Below are 17,381 nucleotides of genomic sequence, written 5' to 3'. Positions count from 1 at the left end.
CTGCGCCGGAACCTGCGGGACGGGATCGAGAGCCCCTCCGGCAATCTGATTGGCTGAGACAGCAGGACTAGGCCTATCAAGAGGAGCCAGGGGCGGGCACTCACTGCTCATTGGTTGGAAGGCCCTTCGCTCTAGCTGGGAGGCTGACGGCCCGCGGGCGTAAGGGCGCTGCAGCCGCGAGCTCCTGGCGGCGGCGAGATGGAGGCGGCGGCCGGTGAGTGGCGGGCCAGGGTGCGGAGCCGGGCCAGGGCCTCGCTTGGGGCCCCGCCGCGTCCCTTCCTGGGGGCGGCCTCGCTGCGTCGCGCGCCTCCAGTGCGACCATCACCGGCCGGCGTGGCTGGGCCGGGCCACAGGCCGCATTTTCTAAACAGGGTCGTTTCCCGCGTGCTCCTGCTTCGATGTGGAAGCTCCGTGACCTCGGAGGGCCTGAGTCGTGGAGTTGGGGGAGCTTTTAAAGGAAACTTTGTTGAATACCGCGTTGTAGGCTGGCGCGGTGGCGCCTGTGGGCCCCGCTGTCCTGAGGGTCGCAACTGCACCGCAGCCCGGGCAAGAGCGAGACCCTGTCTCTAAATCAGTCACACGCGCGCAGTCATGAAAGTTAAGACGGACCCCAGAATCTCACATGCTTTTAAGTTGTTTGTGGAAGTAGCGCTCTAAGTGTTCAGAAAAGTGTAAGTTGCGCGGGACAGAATTCACACCAGTGGGGACGATCCGTTCGCCAGATCAGCGCCGTGGGCCCTCCTGAGTAGTGGGAGCCGCATTTATCTTCTAAGAGACCTCGAGTCCGGTGCCAAAAGGAAAACATTCCTCGGACAGCAAGGTCTTGTAGCACAACTCTGACAGATTAGAAACCCAGTGCTGGAGTCTTTTGTTTGTTTGTTTTTGAGACGGAGTCTCGCTCTGTCGCCCAGGCTGGAGTGCAGTGGCGCAGTCTTGGCTCACTGCAAGCTCCGCCTCCCGGGTTCACGCCATTCGCCTGCCTCAGCCTCCCGAGTAGCTGGGACTACAGGCGCCCGCTACCACGCCCGGCAAATTTTTTGTATTTTTAGTAGAGTCGGGGTTTCACCGTGTTAGCCAGGATGGTCTCCATCTCCTGACCTCGTGATCCGCCCGTCTCAGCCTCCCAAAGTGCTGGGATTACAGGCGTGAGCCACCGCGCCTGGCCCAGTGCTGGAGTCTTATTCCAGAGGAGAAGCCTGGAAAAGCCTGTCCTTATTATCAGGACGGATTTACTACAAAGTAAGGATATTACTGAGATTGAGAGAAGCTTTTTTTTTTTTTTTTTTTTGAGACAGGGTCTTAACTGTCGCCAAGGCTGAAGTGCAGTGGCGCGATCGTAACTCACTGCAGCCTTGCCCTCCTGGGCTCAAGCGACCCTCCCACCTCAGCTTCCTGAGCACCTGGGACCACAGGATGCACCACCCCGCCTGGCTAAGTTTTTAATGTGTAGACATGGGCTCTGAATACATTATTGAGGGTGGTCTGGAACTCCTCCTGTACCGAAGTGATCCTTCCACTTTGGCCTCTCAGAGTGCTGGGATGACCGGCGTGAGCCACTGCCCCTAGTCCAAGCTTTCATTTTTTTGTTGGGGGGAGACAGAGACACTCCTTTGCCCAGGCTGGAGTGCAGTGGCACAATCTCCATGACGGCTCACTGAAACCTCCACCTCCCAGGTTCAAGCAATTCTCCTGCCTCAGCCTCCCAAATAGCTGGGATAACAGGCACACGCCACCATGCCTGGCTAATTTTTTTGTATTTTTAGTAGAGACAGAGTTTCGCCACATTGGCCAGGCTGGTGTCTCGAACTCTTCACCTCAGGTGATCCACCCACCTCGGCCTCCCCAAGTGCTGGGGTTACAGGCGTGAGACACCGCGCCCGGCCCCAAGCTTTCTTTAAACGGGGAAAATATGCACATAAAAATTCAAAAGGCCTAGGCTGGGTAAGGTGGCTCATGCCTGTAATCCCAGCACTTTGGGAGGCCAAGGCGGGCGGATCACTCGAGGTCAGATTTGAGACCAGCATGGCCAACATAGCGAAACACTGTCTCTACTAAAAAAAAAAAAAAAAAAAAAAAATTAGCTGGGCATGGTGGCGCACGCCTGTGGTCCCAGCTACTCTGGAAGCCGAGGCTTGGGAGGCTGAGGCACGAGAATTGCTTGAACCCAGGAGGCGGAGGTTGCAGTGAGCCGAGATTGTGCCACTGCACTCCAGCCTGGGCGACAGAATGAGACTGCCTCTCAAAATAAAAATATAAATTTACTGTAAAAATATATTTGTCCAGTGCGTGGAATGATCTGGGTTTGGTAACCCATAAGGCTGACCGGGACTCATTGTCCGTGGAGAGCGCCCTCGCCTCCCCAAGGGGAGGTGGTGCTTAGCCTCCTTCCTGCGCTTCCAGCCCCACTGCTCCACCTGGCAGGCTCATGCTGACTGCGCTTTGCTGAGAATCTGCTTAGGAGCTGCCTCAGTTTGCTGAGAAGTGAAATGTTCTTGGGGGAACCCTCAGGGTGGTTGTCCTGGTTCCCTGACACTAGGGCCTGCGTTTAGCATGGTGCTCAGCCCAACACACCAGAGAGGCACAGTTCCCCCACCTCTGCCAATGAGGGAAGCCCCTGGGGGTTAACACTGCTGCTGGTGCCAGCACTGATGTTAGCATGGCAGTCAGGACCCAGGCCTGACAGAGTCCCCGGCAGCTACAGAAGTGCATGCTCCCTCTCTGCACAGGTCACTTCCAGTACCTCTTGGTGTTGAAGTGATTTAAGTCAGAACCCCTTTTACTGCCCCAGGGGTGACCGCGAGGCCGTGGCTTTGTGTTTGCAGGAGTGTGGGCCTGGGGCTGCCTTTTCCGCGTCCCGAGACCTCAGGCAGCCTCTGTAGGTCTGAGGACCTGCCTGCATGCCAGGTTCTCCTGGGAGGCTTTGGACGTGGGAGCCTTTGAACCCACCCTTGAGAGGCGGATCAGGAGGGGGCAGGTTTTACGCGTCGTGTGTTGAGCCCCTCACATGCACCCCTCAAGGACCTGTCGGGGATGGAGCAGCTTGCTGGAGACGAGGGGCATGACCTCAGCGGTGGTGCTGGGGTGAAAATGCAGGGGTTTTGCCAAGGTGTCTGCACACAGCAGCCCCTGCCGCGTGGCAGGGACAGGATGGGACCCTGGAAGGAAGAAGAGCTGGGGCTGTGCCGGGAGCAGCCGGCTGCCCTCACCTGCCGCACACCGCAGGGTCCGAGAGCTGGGGACGCTGGTGTGTGACAACGCGTGGTTGTTGCCACCCACCCTGGGCCCTCTGCTGCGTCTGCCGAGCCCAGGTGCACGGGCTGGGGAAAGAGTGGAGTCTGTTTGGTTCCTGTTAGAAATAGCAGGGGGCTGGCAGTTTCACGATCATGTCACTCATGTGTGTGAGTTTGCACACGCCTGCGCATGAAGGAACGCACGCACCCTTGTACGCAGCGAGAGGAGAGTTGGGCAGTTTCCGGTCTCAGCAGCGCCACCTCAGGCAGGTGCAGGGAGTGCCGTGGTCTTAGAGCGTCCCCCCTGGGTCTGGGGCTGCAGGGGACCTACCTGGAGGTCTTTACATCTGGGCGAAGCGGGGCAGGGGCTGCCTCTGGGTCTGGCGATTCATCACGGCCTCGCTCAAAACGTGGGTGCAAGAGGCGGTGGGTGACCCCGTGTGGGCACAGTGGGCACCAGGAGCCCTGACCTTCTCTGTCATGTTTCTGACCAGATCCTGGAAACCTGGCCGGCGTCAGACACATCATCCTGGTCCTCTCAGGAAAGGGGGGCGTTGGGAAAAGCACCGTCTCCACGGAGCTGGCCCTGGCACTGCGCCACGCGGGCAAGAAGGTGAGCACCCTGGCCCTCACTGGGCGGAGCCCCGGGCAGCTGCCTGCGTCCCGGCGGAGGCCTGGCGGTGCCCCTGGCCCAGGCTGTGCTGCTCTTGCAGGTGGGAATCCTGGATGTGGACCTGTGTGGCCCCAGCATCCCCCGCATGCTCGGGGCGCAGGGCAGGGCCGTGCACCAGTGCGACCGCGGCTGGGCGCCCGTCTTCCTGGACCGGGAGCAGAGCCTCTCGCTCATGTCTGTGGGCTTCCTGCTGGAGAAGCCGGACGAGGCCGTGGTGTGGAGAGGCCCCAAGAAAAACGGTAACAGCCGGGCGGTGCGTCCCCTGTCCTGGTGAATGGGGTTAGCGCCGGTGCCGGTCTCTCCTTGTGGAGGTGCTCCCCTTCAGCAGCCAGGCCTGTCCCTGGGGACCTGCACATGACACCCACGACCAGGCACAGGGCTCTGGCTGGCGGTGTGTGTCGAGTTGGGTCCGCGCTGCCACACAGCTGTCCCCAACTCTCGGTCAGAGGGAGTGGGGTCTGCTGAGACCCTGGCCACGGCATGCAGGGAACTTGAGGCCCAGTGTGGCAGGTCATAGGGGCAGAGCTGAGGGGGTTCTGGTACCTCTGGAGCAGGTGGCATTAGACGCCCCCAAAGGCAGGGAGAGGCTGGTGGAGTGAGGCGCAGGCTCTGGGTGCTCCCATGTGTGGGTACAGACCCCTGGAGGGTCCTGGCTCCGTGTTCTGATTTGGGGCCTCGGGGAGTCAGCGGGGGCTCTGTGGGCAGGGGCTGGACGCTGGAGAAAGGGACGCTGTAGATGGCCCGGCCCCATCTTTGCCCTCCTGGCCAGGGCCTCCCGAGAGCCTGTGACAGAGGCTGGTGGCAAGTGGCACCTGATGGACTGCAGCCCCTCGGCCTGACCTGGCTGGTTCTTAGTGACGCAGGGCCACGTGTGCACACCTGCCCTGCCCTGACCACCCCGTCTGCCCCGTCTTTGCAGCACTGATAAAGCAGTTTGTGTCCGACGTGGCCTGGGGGGAACTGGACTACCTGGTGGTGGACACGCCCCCGGGGACCTCTGATGAGCACATGACCACCATAGAAGCCCTGCGTCCTCACCAGCCCCTGGGGGCCCTCGTGGTCACCACGCCCCAGGTACCACTGCGGCACCTTCCCGAGTCCCTGAGGGCGGCTTCCCAGAGGGCTGGGCGGGTGTCCCTGCCTGTGCGCCTGGCCGACCGTGACCTTGGCTGCTGCCCCGCAGGCGGTGTCCGTGGGGGACGTGAGGCGCGAGCTGACCTTCTGCAGGAAGACGGGCTTGCGGGTGATGGGAGTCGTGGAGAACATGAGCGGCTTCACCTGCCCACACTGCGCAGTGAGTCCCGGGGGTTGCAGAGGGGGCGAGGCAGCACCTGACCGGCGGGGGCCTTGGGCGGCGCTGGGCTCACCACCGTCTCCTAGGAGTGCACCAGCGTCTTCTCCAGGGGCGGTGGAGAGGAGCTGGCCCAGCTCGCCGGGGTGCCCTTCTTAGGTGAGTGTCCCGAGCTGCTGTTGGGGTCCCGGCCTCCCATTCCATTTCTGCCCTGGGTGGGTTTGACCTCTGTGCCCCCAGTGCCCGAGGGAGAGGACGGGACAGGAGTGGTTTCCTCCTCTCTCCTCGGGCCACATGCCACGCCGCTGCGACCTGTGGCTCATCCACCCGCGCCCTTCTCAGGGCCCCCTCGGGTGGCAGGACCCGGCCTGCTGGGAGGGCCGCAGGTCTGGAGGTGGAAATCGTCTGGCAGCACCTCAGTCCCCCCTATGGCCAGGGTGGTTCGGGTGCGTCCAGCTGAGCCAGTGGTGGGAGCGGAAGGTGCGGACATGGCACCACCGCCTCCACTGTGCCCTGTAGGCTCCGTGCCCCTGGACCCTGAGCTCATGAGGAGCCTGGAGGAGGGCCACGACTTCATCCAGGAGTTCCCCGGCAGCCCCGCCTTCGCTGCACTCACCTCCATAGCCCAGAAGATTCTGGACGCGACGCCCGCGTGCCTCCCCTGACCAAGGCCACCTTGCAGCCGCTTTCCAGGGCCACCGAGGGCTCTGCTCCAGCCTCTCAGAGAAACAGAGAGGCCTAGGCTCAGTTCCCGGGCCCTGCAGGGGCAGGCCCAGGCAGCGTCAGCGGGAGAGCGTCTCCCCGACCAGCCCAGCCCCAGGATGTGTTGCACCAGCAGCTCTGCCTGCTTGGCCTGTGGCTGAGAGGACAGCTCGGGCCCTGGTGCCGTGGCCTGCGTGCTCTGCAGCTGTGCGACGGGAGTGGCCTGGGCTCTCTTCCCATCCATGTTTCCCACCTGTGCGCCTGGCAGCCACGTGTCCACACAGTTAGCAGAGCGCAGGACTTCTGCCATCCTCAGGTGACCCCAGGCCTCCAGCACCCTGGGGTCGCTGTCATCTGTGTTAAGCTTGGGGAGTGCCCCCTAAGGGGGCGAACTGACCTCAGGCATGTCTTGTAACTGTAGAGGGACCCACCATTAAACGTGTCCGCTGCTGTGGTGACAAGTCTGATGTTTCTAGAGTCTTCTGTCCTTCGGGGTCAGACAGCACCTGCTTCTGAAAGTGGCTCGGCTGGACTGGGCCAGGCCGGCAGGTTCGTTAGCTCCGTTGTCAACAAGCCCCTGGGCCCAGGTGCTGATGTGTTCGCATCTTATTTGGTGGGAATTTGGGGAGATTTTGTGATAAACCTGAGAGCTGGCCCCTTTGCCATGAAAGAATGGCCTCCCTGGGACACTACGGGGCCCATCCCGGGACTGAGACCAGAAGTCAGGTTGAGAAGGGAGCTCTGATCCCAGGGGCCCCCTGCACCTCTTCCCAGTGAGACCCAAAAGGAAAGCCGTTCCAGAAAGCAGAATGCGCCGTTTTTCCCAGAGGAAGAGCTCAGCCTTCAGCAGAGGAGGACCCTGGAGGTGGGGGCCAGGAACCAACCCGCGCGGCCTCTGGCTGGGTGGGAGGGCACCAGGCCCACCTGGGCTGACGATGCCGGTGCCTTGACGGGGCAGAGAAGACAAATGCCCGGGGCATCCGCAGGGTGTGCGGCTTCCCACGCAGGGCCAACGGCCCGCCCTGCATTCACTCCTCACCCCACCTCAGCCGCGCCCTGGCTGCCTGGACCACACCCCTCGGGGACACTGCCTGGTCCTCAGGGCGATGCCTGGAAGAGGAGGGGTGGGATGCAGAGCTCCTGGGGATTCCAGTTGGTGCCATCATTCCTGGGGGATGTCCTGCGGGGAGCCCGAGGGGCAGCCGCAGGAACCAGAAAGACACATGGGTGTGGCGCAGTTGGCCCGGGGCGGTGGCGGGGCAGGATCCAGGCGGGGCCCTGGGCGTGGCCAAGCCGGGGAGGAGAGAGGTGAGGAGACCAAGGTGGACCCAGGCAACACCATCCTCCCCTCCCCTAAGCCAGGTGGTTTTTCTGAGACAGGGTGTCGCTCTGTCGCCCAGGCTGGAGTGCAGTGGTGCAATCTCGGCTCACGGCAGCCTCTACCTCCCAGGCTCCAGCGATCCTCCTGCCTCAGCCTCCCTAGGACCACAGGCACGGGCCGCCATGCTATGCTAATTTTTTTTATTTTTTGTAGAGATAGGGTCTCTCTTGTGTTGCCCAGGACGGTCTCTTGAACTCCTGGGCTCAAGCGATCCGCCCGCCTCGGCCTCCCAAAGCTCTGAGACCACAGCTGCGCGCCCAGCACCCAGCCCCTTCCCTGGTTTCACGTTCGCAGTCACGCACCGTGCCTGTGAGATTCAATTGCCTTTGCCTTTAATTGATGACAGCTGGGGGGGCCGCCATGCCTTCCACCCCAGTTAGGCCCTTGCGTCTTTCAGCAAGTGCACAGCACAGGCCCCTGAGGACACTGAGGACCTGTCCCCAGCACAAGGTGAGCCAGGCGGGGGCCTGAGTCCGGGGACCTGGTCAGCAGGGAGCGAAGTGGGCCTCGCTGAGGTCCCGCAGGTCGAGCCCCGCAACCTCGGGCGGGCTGGCACAGGTGATGTTGTTGTAGGTATACACGGGGGGCTGGCAGTCGTCCCCCTCACAGATGGCCTGGACAAAGCGGGGCACGGCACTGGGGTTCTGCAGGGCAAAATCCCGCAGCGCCTTGAGGGGGCAGCTGCAGTCCCAGGGGTTGCCCTCTAGCCACAGGCGCTCCAGGCCCGGGGGCTGCGGCGTGAAGGTCCGCAGCGAGTTGTTCCTGAGACTGAGGTAGCGCAGCCGCCCCAGTGGCGCCAAGAGGCTGTTGGGCAATGCCTCCAGGCGGTTGTGCGAGACGTCCAGCCACACGGCCCGCTGCAGGGGGCCCAGGGAATCCGCCGGCAGCTCTGCCAGGCGGTTGCGGGAGAGCAGCAGGTACTCCAGCTTACCCAGGCCCTGGAAGAGGCGGTGGGGCAGGTGCGTGAGCTGGTTGGAGGTCAGGTCGAGCTCCAGCAGCTCCGCCAGCCCCCATAGGCTCTGCTCCTCAATGCCTACAAGGCCGTTGTCCTTGAGGAAGAGCCGGCGAAGCCCAGAGAGGCCGGCAAAGGTGTGCGGGCGGATGCGGCCCAGGCAGCTGCCCTCCAGGTGCAGGCTGTGCAGCTTGCCCAGGCCCCGGAACACCTGCTCCGGAAGGTTCCGGAGACAGTTCCCAGAGAGGTTCATGACCGCCACGTTGGTGAGGCCGAGGAAGGCGCCCGCCTTGACCTCCTGGAGCTGGTTGTGGTCCAGCGTGAGCACCTCCAGCTGCCCCAGGCCCTCAAAGCTGCGCTCAGCCAGCTGCCGGATGCGGTTGTGGCCCAGCTGCAGCTCCTCCAGGAAGTGCAGGTCCTTGAAGGTGCGGGGCCGCAGGCTGGCGATGGCATTGTGGGACAGCCGCAGCACACGCAGGCCCAGCAGACCGGGGAACGTGTCCTCCAGGAGGCCAGCCACGCGGTTGTGAGACAGGTCCAGCCATCGCAGCGCCTTCAGGCCCAGGAAGGCGCCCGGGGCCACGGCAGCGATGAGGTTGCGGTCCAGGTAGAGTTTCTGGAGCCGAGGCAGCTGCGCGAACACGTTTGCCTTGACGGCCCGCAGCGCGTTCCTGCTCAGGTCCAGCTCCCGGAGCTCGGCCAGGCCGCTGAAGAGCGCAGGCTGCAGGTAGGCCAGCCTGTTGCCCGCCAGCACCAGCTCGCGCAGGCTGCCCAGGCCGCGGAACGCCGCATCGGGGAGCACCGCCAGGCTATTCCAGCCAAGGTTGAGGTCCCAGAGGCTGCCGAGGCCATCGAAGAGCCCGTCCTCCAGCCTGCCCAGGCGGTTGTTGCTGAGGCCGAGCGAGGCCAGCGCGGGCGTGTGTGCAAACGTGCCGACTGCCAGGCTGCGCAGCTGGTTCCGCTCCAGGTGCAGGTGGCACAGGTTCTCTAGGCCCAGCAGCGCCTGCGGCTCCAGGCTGCCCAGCTGGCCGCCCTGCAGGTTGAGGAAGCCCAGGCTGGAGAGGTTCTGGAAGGCTGCCGGGGGGATGGACCAGAGGTGGTTGCCGTCCAGCCACAGGGCTTGGGTGCCGCCCGGGATTCCGTCAGGCAGGCGCGTGAGGTTCCTGGAGCTGCAGAAGACGCTGAGCTCATCCGCGTCGTCATCGTAGCTGCAGACACAGGCGGCCGGGCACGCTGGGCCCTCGGCTTCCCCCGGCGTTCCAGGCTCTGCTCCCTCCAGGCTGCGGGGGCCCAGTGCCACCCAGGACAGCAGCAGCAGCGCCAGGGCCAGGCCTCCTGCGGGGGGAAAGGCTTGGGGAGGCGGCCCGAGGAGGGCTCTGCCTGAGTGAGCCTGATACCAGCCAGCCGGAAGCGGCGCTCAGGTGTGAACTGAGGCTCGAGGTCACCCGCTGAGATGCGAAGAAGCCGGTGAGCCCCACAGGTCCTCCGGCTCAAAAGCTGACACTGCGCTTCCCACCCCATGGGACAGAGGAGTGGCCGCCCCGCCCCGCTGGACAGACGCTGAGGGCTTGGCTCTCCAGCTGTGCGCAGGCCACGTGGGCTCCGCCAGGCTGGATCTCGGGCCGTCTGGCCATGTGGCAGCTGCACCCCCAAGGCAGGCGCTTGAGCCAGGCCAGTCTGCCACGTTGGCCTAGAGGAAGGGGAGGGAACTGAGCCATTGGCCAAGGTCCGGCCATTTTCAGAATATTCTGGAGCAGGTCTTGGTGGGCACTCGCTCACTGCCCTCAGAGGCTGGACAGGGAGCTGGGCACCTCCTGCCCCAGTTAGGCCCCCTCAGCGGGGTCTCACCTGTCTGCACCCAGGTCTTGGTCAGGTGCTGTAGTAGGGACCAGGGCACCGCCGTCAGGGGACAGGTAGGAACCCCGGACCGTCAGCCACCGAAGCTCACGTTGCCTTTGAGGACGAGGGGCCACAGGCCCCACAGACCCGGCCAGCAGCCTCCCAAGCAGTGATGACCCAAAACCTCTACTGTATGGCCCCCCCATCCTCAGAGAGTGTGGAATCGCTGGGATGGTGGCAGGGGCAGCAAGGTGGGGCCCCCCCGACTGCCCTTCTGTCATGATGGGTTGGGGGTGGCCTGAGCCAGCTCTGGAGCTCAGCTCAGGCTTGGGGGTGGCCAAAGCTGCAAGGGGTCACCCCACAGAGACAATGGGGTGTGAGCCAACGTCTCCTGCCTGGGCCGGGCCCACGACGCAGGCTGTGAGGGGCACTTCCCGTCGCTGTGCCCGCTGTTCTGGGGGCTGAAGGCTCCGGCCTGCACCTGGCCCTCCTCCCCTGTGCCTCCGCCAGCGCCCTTAGGGTGGAGGACGGGACAGAGACTCTCTGGTGCCAGGCACAGCTGTGTCCCCCTGCCAACCCCAGCAGCTGCATTTCCGACTGTGGGCTCCCCAGAGTCCCCCCGCAGACCCCCAGAGCTGAACCCTCCAGAGCTTCCCTGGGGGTCACCCCTGGCCTCTCCGCAGCGGGCTCAGGGTCACAGACTGGCCACCCCCAGAATGGGTGGCGGGGCACTCGGGGGCCTCACCTTTCCTCAGGGCCATCCCGCGTGCAGGGCAGGCCGCAGGCAGGCAGCAAGGGAGGGTACGTCTGCTGCGCCGGCCACCCCTGCCCTCTGGATTTCCCCACTGCGGGGCAGCCCGCGCCTGTCACCTGGCTGGCCCAACCCAGCTGGCCCTGGCTCTGTTAACTCCCTCCTGCCGGGCGGCCGGCATCAGCCCGGAGCCCTGGGGTGCAGACAGTGCAGGGGGTGAGGGAGCTTCCGTCGGGGCCCGAGGTGGCCATAATGCGGCCCTAGGGGCTGATGGCCAGTGCCCAGGACCCCTGCAGGGCTGACTGGGGAGGGCTGGGCAGCCAGGTCGGGGTGGGGACCCCTTGCAGCAGCCTGGGAGGGGCTGGGGCTCGAGGCAGGTTTGGGGAGCCCAGGGCTTTACCAGGTCCTGTTGGGGGCAGGGGGCCCCTCGGGCAGCCCCTGGGGTCTTGATCCCACCCCTGGCCTGAGCAGCCAGCCGTGTGGGGCTAAGGGGCTGCCGCCCCTTCCCCGTGCCCCACCCAGCCATCCACCCGCCTTCCCGGGAGTTCCCTACAGCCTGGGTGGGAGCTCCCGTTTGGGCTTCAGGCCACGGTGCTGTCCAGGGCCCAAGCTCACCCTGCCTCTCCCGTGACCCCAGGGTCGCTGGTGTCTGGCCACTGCCCCGCCCCCAGCCTCTTCTAGGAATGCCTGGCAGGGCTGCAGGCGCCTGTTTGCTTTTGCCCGGCACCATCCTTGGGGAGTGTGTGGCAGTGGCCTGGCCATGGGAGCCAGGTCTTGTGCCCCAGGCAAGCCTCACCTGCCCCTTGCTGTCCCCCAAGGCTCTGGTGAGGGCCTGGCTGCCCCACAGTCACCGCTTGTGTGCAGAGAGGCCACAGGAATGTGTGCACAGCCATGTCCGAGGCCACCCCTGGGCTCCGCCTCCACCTGCCTCCAGAGGCTCCTGGTTCCCCTCCACCTGCTCAAACCACTTCCCAGCCAGTCGCTCTCTCCACCAGGGCCTGAGCAGGTGCGGACCCTCCCCTCCAGGTCCCTGCAGGCCCCTCCCCTGGCTGTCAGCGGGGCCTGCCCACCAGTCCCTCGGCAGTGGGAAAGTGTGCAGGGAAGCGGCCTGAAGGGGTGCAGGTGGGGGCAGAGCCGGGGCTGGGGGAGATCGCAGCTCTCCAGGGCCCTACCCCATCCGCAGCTCCGGCCTCACCTGGCAGGCCCCGTGCAGAGCTGTGGGAAGCCGCCGGCCCACTGTCATCGTCTTCCGTTTATCGAGAATTGATCATTTTCCAGGTGGCGTCTCGGCTCCTCTTCTGAGAAATTATAGATCCACGGGGAGAAAGTCCACACCCAGAAAGACCCACAATCCGTTTACTCAGCAGAAAACGCAGACTCAGCAGGGGCCTGGGGCCTAGCGCCAGCGGACCGGGACGGCCTCCTCTCAGGAGAGGTCCCCGTGGGGGCCCCGGCCTGTGTCAGGCTGCGCACCCCACCTGGGAGCCCCACACATTCCAGGTGGGAAGGGAGAATCTGTCCCTGTTCTCTTCCTTTGGGAGGGGCCGGGTGTCGCAGGCGGGCAGGGCCTCACCAGGGTTGCGGCAGCTGGGTAAGGGGCTCCAGGCCTCTGATTCCTGTGGTAACACAGAGGCCCACACACATTCAGCCCATTGAGTTCCAGAGGCCCCCATCACTGCCACCACCCCCAGTGGTCCCATTCCCCCTGTGGCCTCTGCCGGCTCAAGGCCGGTGGCCTCCCAGACTCCTCCATGAGCCGCATTCTGCCTGCCTTCAGGCTGCACAGGGCCTGGCTTTCCGTAGGACAGGACCCGAGGGAGGTGAGGCCATGTCTAGGTCCCATCCTGGAATACATCTGTCCCTGTCCTGTTTCCAGCAATGCCACTGAGCCCTGTGGCTCCACATCCTGTGGGCGCATACCTGTCTGCACTCAGGCCAGTGGAGAGTGGACGGTGGCTGTCACCCGGGAGACTGAGCATCTTGTCCGGCACACAGCCACAGGGTCACCCGGCCTCAAACACTGCTGGTTTCGGTCTCTTGCCGATTTTCTAGTTAGCTGGCTGATTTCTGATTTGCAAGATACAAGAAAAAACAAAAGCATTCAGCACGCACACCCAGGTGTGTGGCCTTTCCGTCCTCTCATTAGGATTCTGGTGAGATTTTTTTTATTTTTATTTATTTATTTTTTTTGAGATGGAGTTTTGCTCTTGTTGCCCCAGCTGGAGTGTAACGGTGCGATCTCAGCTCACTGCAACCTCTGCCTCCCGGGTTCAAGCAGTTCTCCTGCCTCAGCCTCCCAAGTAGCTGTGATTATAGGCATGAGCCACCACACCTGGCTAATTTTTATTTTATTTTGTTTTATTTTATTTATTTTTTGAGATGGAGTCTCACTCCATCACCAGGGCTGGAGTCCAGTGGCGTGATCTCTGCTCACTGCAACCTCCGCCTCCCAGGTTCAAGCGAGTCTTCTGCCTCAGCCTCCCAAGTAGCTGGGATTACAGGCATGAGCCACCATGCCTGGCTAATGTTTTGTATTTTTAGTACAGACAGGGTTTCACCATGTTGGCCAAGCTGGTCTCAAACTCCCGACCTTAGGTGATTTGCCCGCCTCGGCCTCCCAAAGCTCTGGGATTACAGGCGTGAGCCACGGGGCTGGTGAGAGTTCTTAATTTTAATTAAGATGATATCCCTTAAATGTTGAGCTTGATTCCTCAGATACCAACAACAAAGGTGATGATTTGGTTTGGCCTCACATCCCCACCCAAATCTCACCTTGAATTGTAATAATTCCCATGTGTCAAGGGCAGGGACAGGTGGAAATAATCATGGGGGCAGTTTTCCCCATACTGTTGTGGTAGTGAGTAAGTCTTGTGAGACCTGATGGTTGTTTTTTTTTGTTTTTTGTTTTTTTGTTTGTTTGAGATGGAGTCTTGCTCTGTCGCCCAGGCTGGAGTGCAGTGGCACAATCTTGGCTCACGGCAAGCTCTGCCTCCCAGGTTCATGCCATTCTCCTGCCTCAGCCTCCCAAGTAGCTAGGACTACAGGTGCTCGCCACTACGCCCGGCTAATTTTTTGTATTTTTAGTAGAAATGGAGTTTCACCGTGTTAACCAGGATGGTCTTGATCTCCTGACCTCGTGATCCACCCACCTTGGCTTCCCAAAGTGCTGGGATTACAAGCGTGAGCCACCACGCATGGCTGAGACCTGATGGTTTTATAAATGGGAGCTCCCCTGCAGACGCTCTCTTGCCTGCCACCGTGTAAGACCCTCTGCCTTCTGCCGTGATTGTGAGGCCTCCCCAGCCATGTGGAACTGTGAGTCCATTAAACTCTTCCCTTTATAAATTACCCAGTCTCAGGTATGTCTTTATCAGCAGCATGAGAAAAGACTAATACAGTAAATTATTACTGTAATAATTATTATTACAGTGGAACACTGCTGTAAAGATACCCAAAAATGTGGAAGTGACTTTGGAACTGGGTAGCAGGCAGAGGTTGGAGCTGTTTGGGGGGCTCAGAAAAGGACACAAAGATGGGAAAGTTTGGCTCTTCCTAGACTTGCTGAATGCCTTTGACCAAAATCCTGATAGTGATATGGCCAACAAAGTCCAGGCTGAGGTGGTCTCGGAGAATAGGAACTTGTTGGAAACTGGAATAAAGGTGACTCTTGCTGTGTTTTAGCAGAGAATGGTGGCATGTTGCCCCTGCCCTTGAGATATGTGGAACTTTGAACTTGTGAGAGATGATTTAGGGCATCTGGTGAAAAAAAATTCTTTTTTTTTTTTTTTTTTTTTTTTGAGACGGAGTCTCACTTTGTCACCCAGGCTGGAGTGCAGTGGTGCGTCTCGGCTCACTGCGACCGCTGCCTCCCATGTTCAAGCGATTCTCCTGTCTCAGCCTCCTGAGTAGCTGGAACTACAGAAGCACGCCGTCACATCCAACTAATTTTTGTATTTTTAGTAGAGACAGGGTCTCACCATGTTGGCCAGGAGGGTCTTGATCTCCTGACCTTGTGATCCGCCTGCCTTGGCCTCCCAAAGTGCTGGGATTACAGGCGTGAGCCACTGCACCCAGCCAGTGAAAGAAATTTCTAAGCAGCAAAGTGTTCAAGAGGTGACCTGGGTGCTGTTAAAAGCATTCAGTTGTATGTATTCACAAAGATATGGTTTGGAATTGGAACTTACGTTTAAAAGGGAAGCCAACCATAAAAGGCTGAAAAATTTGCAGTGTGATGATGCCATAAAAAAGAAAAGCCCATTTTCTGAGGAGAAATTTAAGCTGGCTGCAGCAATTTGCATAACAAGGAGCCAAATGTTAATCACGAAGACAGTGGGGAAAATATCTCCAGGGCATGTCAGAGGTCTTCAGGGCAACCCCTCCCATAACAGGCCCCGAGGCATAGGAGGAAAAAATGGTTTACTGGACCAGGCCCGGGCCTTGTTGCTTTGTGCAGTCTCAGGTGCCCTGCCTCCCAGCCATGGCTAAAGGGAGCCACGGTACAGCTCAGATGTTGCTTCAGAGGGTGCAAGCCCCAAGCCTTGGCAGTTTCCATGTGGTATTGGGCCTGCAGATGCCCAGAAGTCAAGAATTGAGGTTTGGGAGCTGGGTGCAGTGAGTCACCCCTGTAATCCCAACACTTTGGGAGGCCGAGGCAAGTGGATCATCACCTGAGGTCAGGAGTTTGAGACCAGCCTGGCCAACACGGTGAAACCCTATCCCTACTAAAAATACAAAAATTAGCCAAGCATGGTGGTGTGTGCCTCTAGTCCCAGCTACCTGGGAGGCTGTGGTGGGAGGATCACTTGAACCTGGGAGGCAGAAGTTGCAGTGAGCCAAGATCATGCCACTGCACTCCAGCCTGGGTGACAGAGCAAGACGCCATCTCAAAAAAAAAAAAAAAAAATTCAGGTTTGGGAACCTCTGCCTGGATTTCAGAAGATGTGTAGGAACACCTGGATGTCCAGGCAGATGTGTGCTGCAGGGGCAGAGTCTTCACAGAGAACCTCTGCTAGGGCAATACGGAAGGGAAGTGTGGGGTTGGATCCGTCCGCAGAGTCCCTACTGGGGCACTGCCTATTGGAGCTGTAAGAAAAGGGCCACCATCCTCCAGACCCCGGAATGGCAGATCCATCGACAACAGCTTGCACCATGCACCTGGAAAAGCCACAGACACTCGACACAAGCCTGTGAAAGCAGCTGGGAGGGGGGCTGTACCCTGCCAAGCCACAGGGGTGGAGCTGCCCAAGGCCTTGGGAACCCAGCTGTTGCATCAGTGTGATCTGGATGTGAGACACGGAGTCAAAGGAGATCATTTTGGAGCTTTAAGATTTGACTGCCCTGTTGGATTTCAGACTTGCATGGGGCCTGTAGCCCCTTTATTTTGGCCAATTTCTCCTATTTGGAATGGGTGTATTTACCCAATGCCTGTAACCCCACTGTATCTAGGAAGTAACTCACTTGGCTTTTGATTTTACAGGCTATAGGCAGAAGGGACTTGCCTTGTCTCAGATGAGACTTTGGACTTGGACTTTTGGGTTAATGCTGGAATGAGTTAAGACTTTGGGGGATGGCTGAAAGGGCATGATTGTGTTTTGAATTGTGAGGACATGAGGTTTAGGAAGGGCCAGAGGTGGAATGATATGGTTTGGCTGTGTCCCCACCCAGATCTTATCTTGAATTGTAGTTCCCATAATCCCCACGTGTTGTGCACAGGACCCAGTGGAGACGGTTGAATCATGGGCGTGGTTCCTGCCATCCTGTTCTCTTGAGAGTGAGTTCTTCTGAGATCTGATGGTTTTATAAGGGGCTTCCCCCTTCCCTGGGCATTCATTTCTCTCTCCTGCTGCCACGTGAAGAAGGACGTTTGCTTCCTTACCCACCATGATTGTAAGTTTCCTGAGGCCTTGCCAGCCTTGTGGAACTGCGAGTCAATTAAACCTCTTTTCTTTATAAATTACCCACTCTCAGGCAGTCCCTTATAGCAATGTGAGAATGGACTAATACAGATGGGAAAACAGCAAAATTCTTAATGTCCTCTATTTTATTTTTATGGTTTCAAGTACTATTTTGTGCAGACACTGTCCTCTTTTCCCTTCTAATCGGCCTCCTAAGAGGGAGAGGCCGGGCTCAGGGTTAACTGTTCCCGTGTGGGGGTTACCATCAGCCTCTGTGCCATTTAGTGGAAGGGCTGTCACTCCCCATCATAAACCAAGCCCATCTAAGCCTGGACCCCTTTCTGGATTCTTGGCCCCCTCTGTCTATCCACTGCCATGCTCTCTGCACAGTGGTGGCTTTTTGGTAAGCTGGAGTTTTGTTTTTTTTCCCTTTCTTTCTTTTTGGAGACATGGTATTGCTGTGTTTCCCAGGTTGGAGTGCATGGTATTGCTGTGTTTCCCAGGTTGGAGTGCAGTAGCGCCATCATGGCTCACTGCAGCCTCAGGTGATCCTCCCACCTCAGCCTCCCAAGTAGCTGAGACTTACAGGTGTGCTGTGTGCCACCATGCTCAGCTAATTTTTATTTTTTTGTAGAGATGGGGTCTCCCTGTTATTTTCAGGAAATTCT

At 60.1% G+C, this 17,381-nt stretch overlaps 2 protein-coding genes across 4 annotated transcripts; one reads left to right on the top strand and one right to left on the bottom strand.

Annotated features, from left to right (window-relative positions):
- Positions 1-2: 2 nt before the first annotated feature.
- Positions 3-6,357, top strand: NUBP2 (NUBP iron-sulfur cluster assembly factor 2, cytosolic). 3 transcript variants are annotated; one of them, XM_055243300.2, is made up of 7 exons: positions 3-214; positions 3,725-3,843; positions 3,944-4,142; positions 4,823-4,977; positions 5,087-5,197; positions 5,284-5,353; positions 5,714-6,357. In XM_055243300.2, the coding sequence occupies exons 1-7, from the start codon at positions 199-201 to the stop codon at positions 5,857-5,859; spliced, it is 816 nt and encodes a 271-aa protein (XP_055099275.1). In that variant the 5' UTR covers positions 3-198; the 3' UTR covers positions 5,860-6,357. The 3 variants fall into 3 exon arrangements, with proteins under 3 accessions (XP_055099275.1, XP_063474513.1, XP_063474512.1); XM_063618443.1 differs by having other exon boundaries at positions 94-214; positions 5,307-5,353; XM_063618442.1 differs by lacking the exon at positions 3-214 and adding an exon at positions 3,368-3,496.
- A 1,232-nt stretch (positions 6,358-7,589) lies between these two features.
- On the bottom strand, positions 7,590-10,941 carry IGFALS (insulin like growth factor binding protein acid labile subunit). The gene is given in 3 exon segments (XM_055243290.2): positions 7,590-9,630; positions 9,633-9,677; positions 10,814-10,941. Coding segments are annotated over 3 exon segments (1,929 nt in total). The 5' UTR covers positions 10,830-10,941; the 3' UTR covers positions 7,590-7,762.
- Between the last annotated feature and the right edge of the window lie 6,440 nt (positions 10,942-17,381).

The sequence above is a fragment of the Symphalangus syndactylus genome, chromosome 14 (genome assembly GCF_028878055.3).
Source record: "Symphalangus syndactylus isolate Jambi chromosome 14, NHGRI_mSymSyn1-v2.1_pri, whole genome shotgun sequence".
NCBI classification, from domain to species: Eukaryota; Metazoa; Chordata; class Mammalia; order Primates; family Hylobatidae; genus Symphalangus; species Symphalangus syndactylus.
Note: the sequence above shows the minus strand (reverse complement) of the source record. Positions and strands in the feature narration are given on the sequence as shown.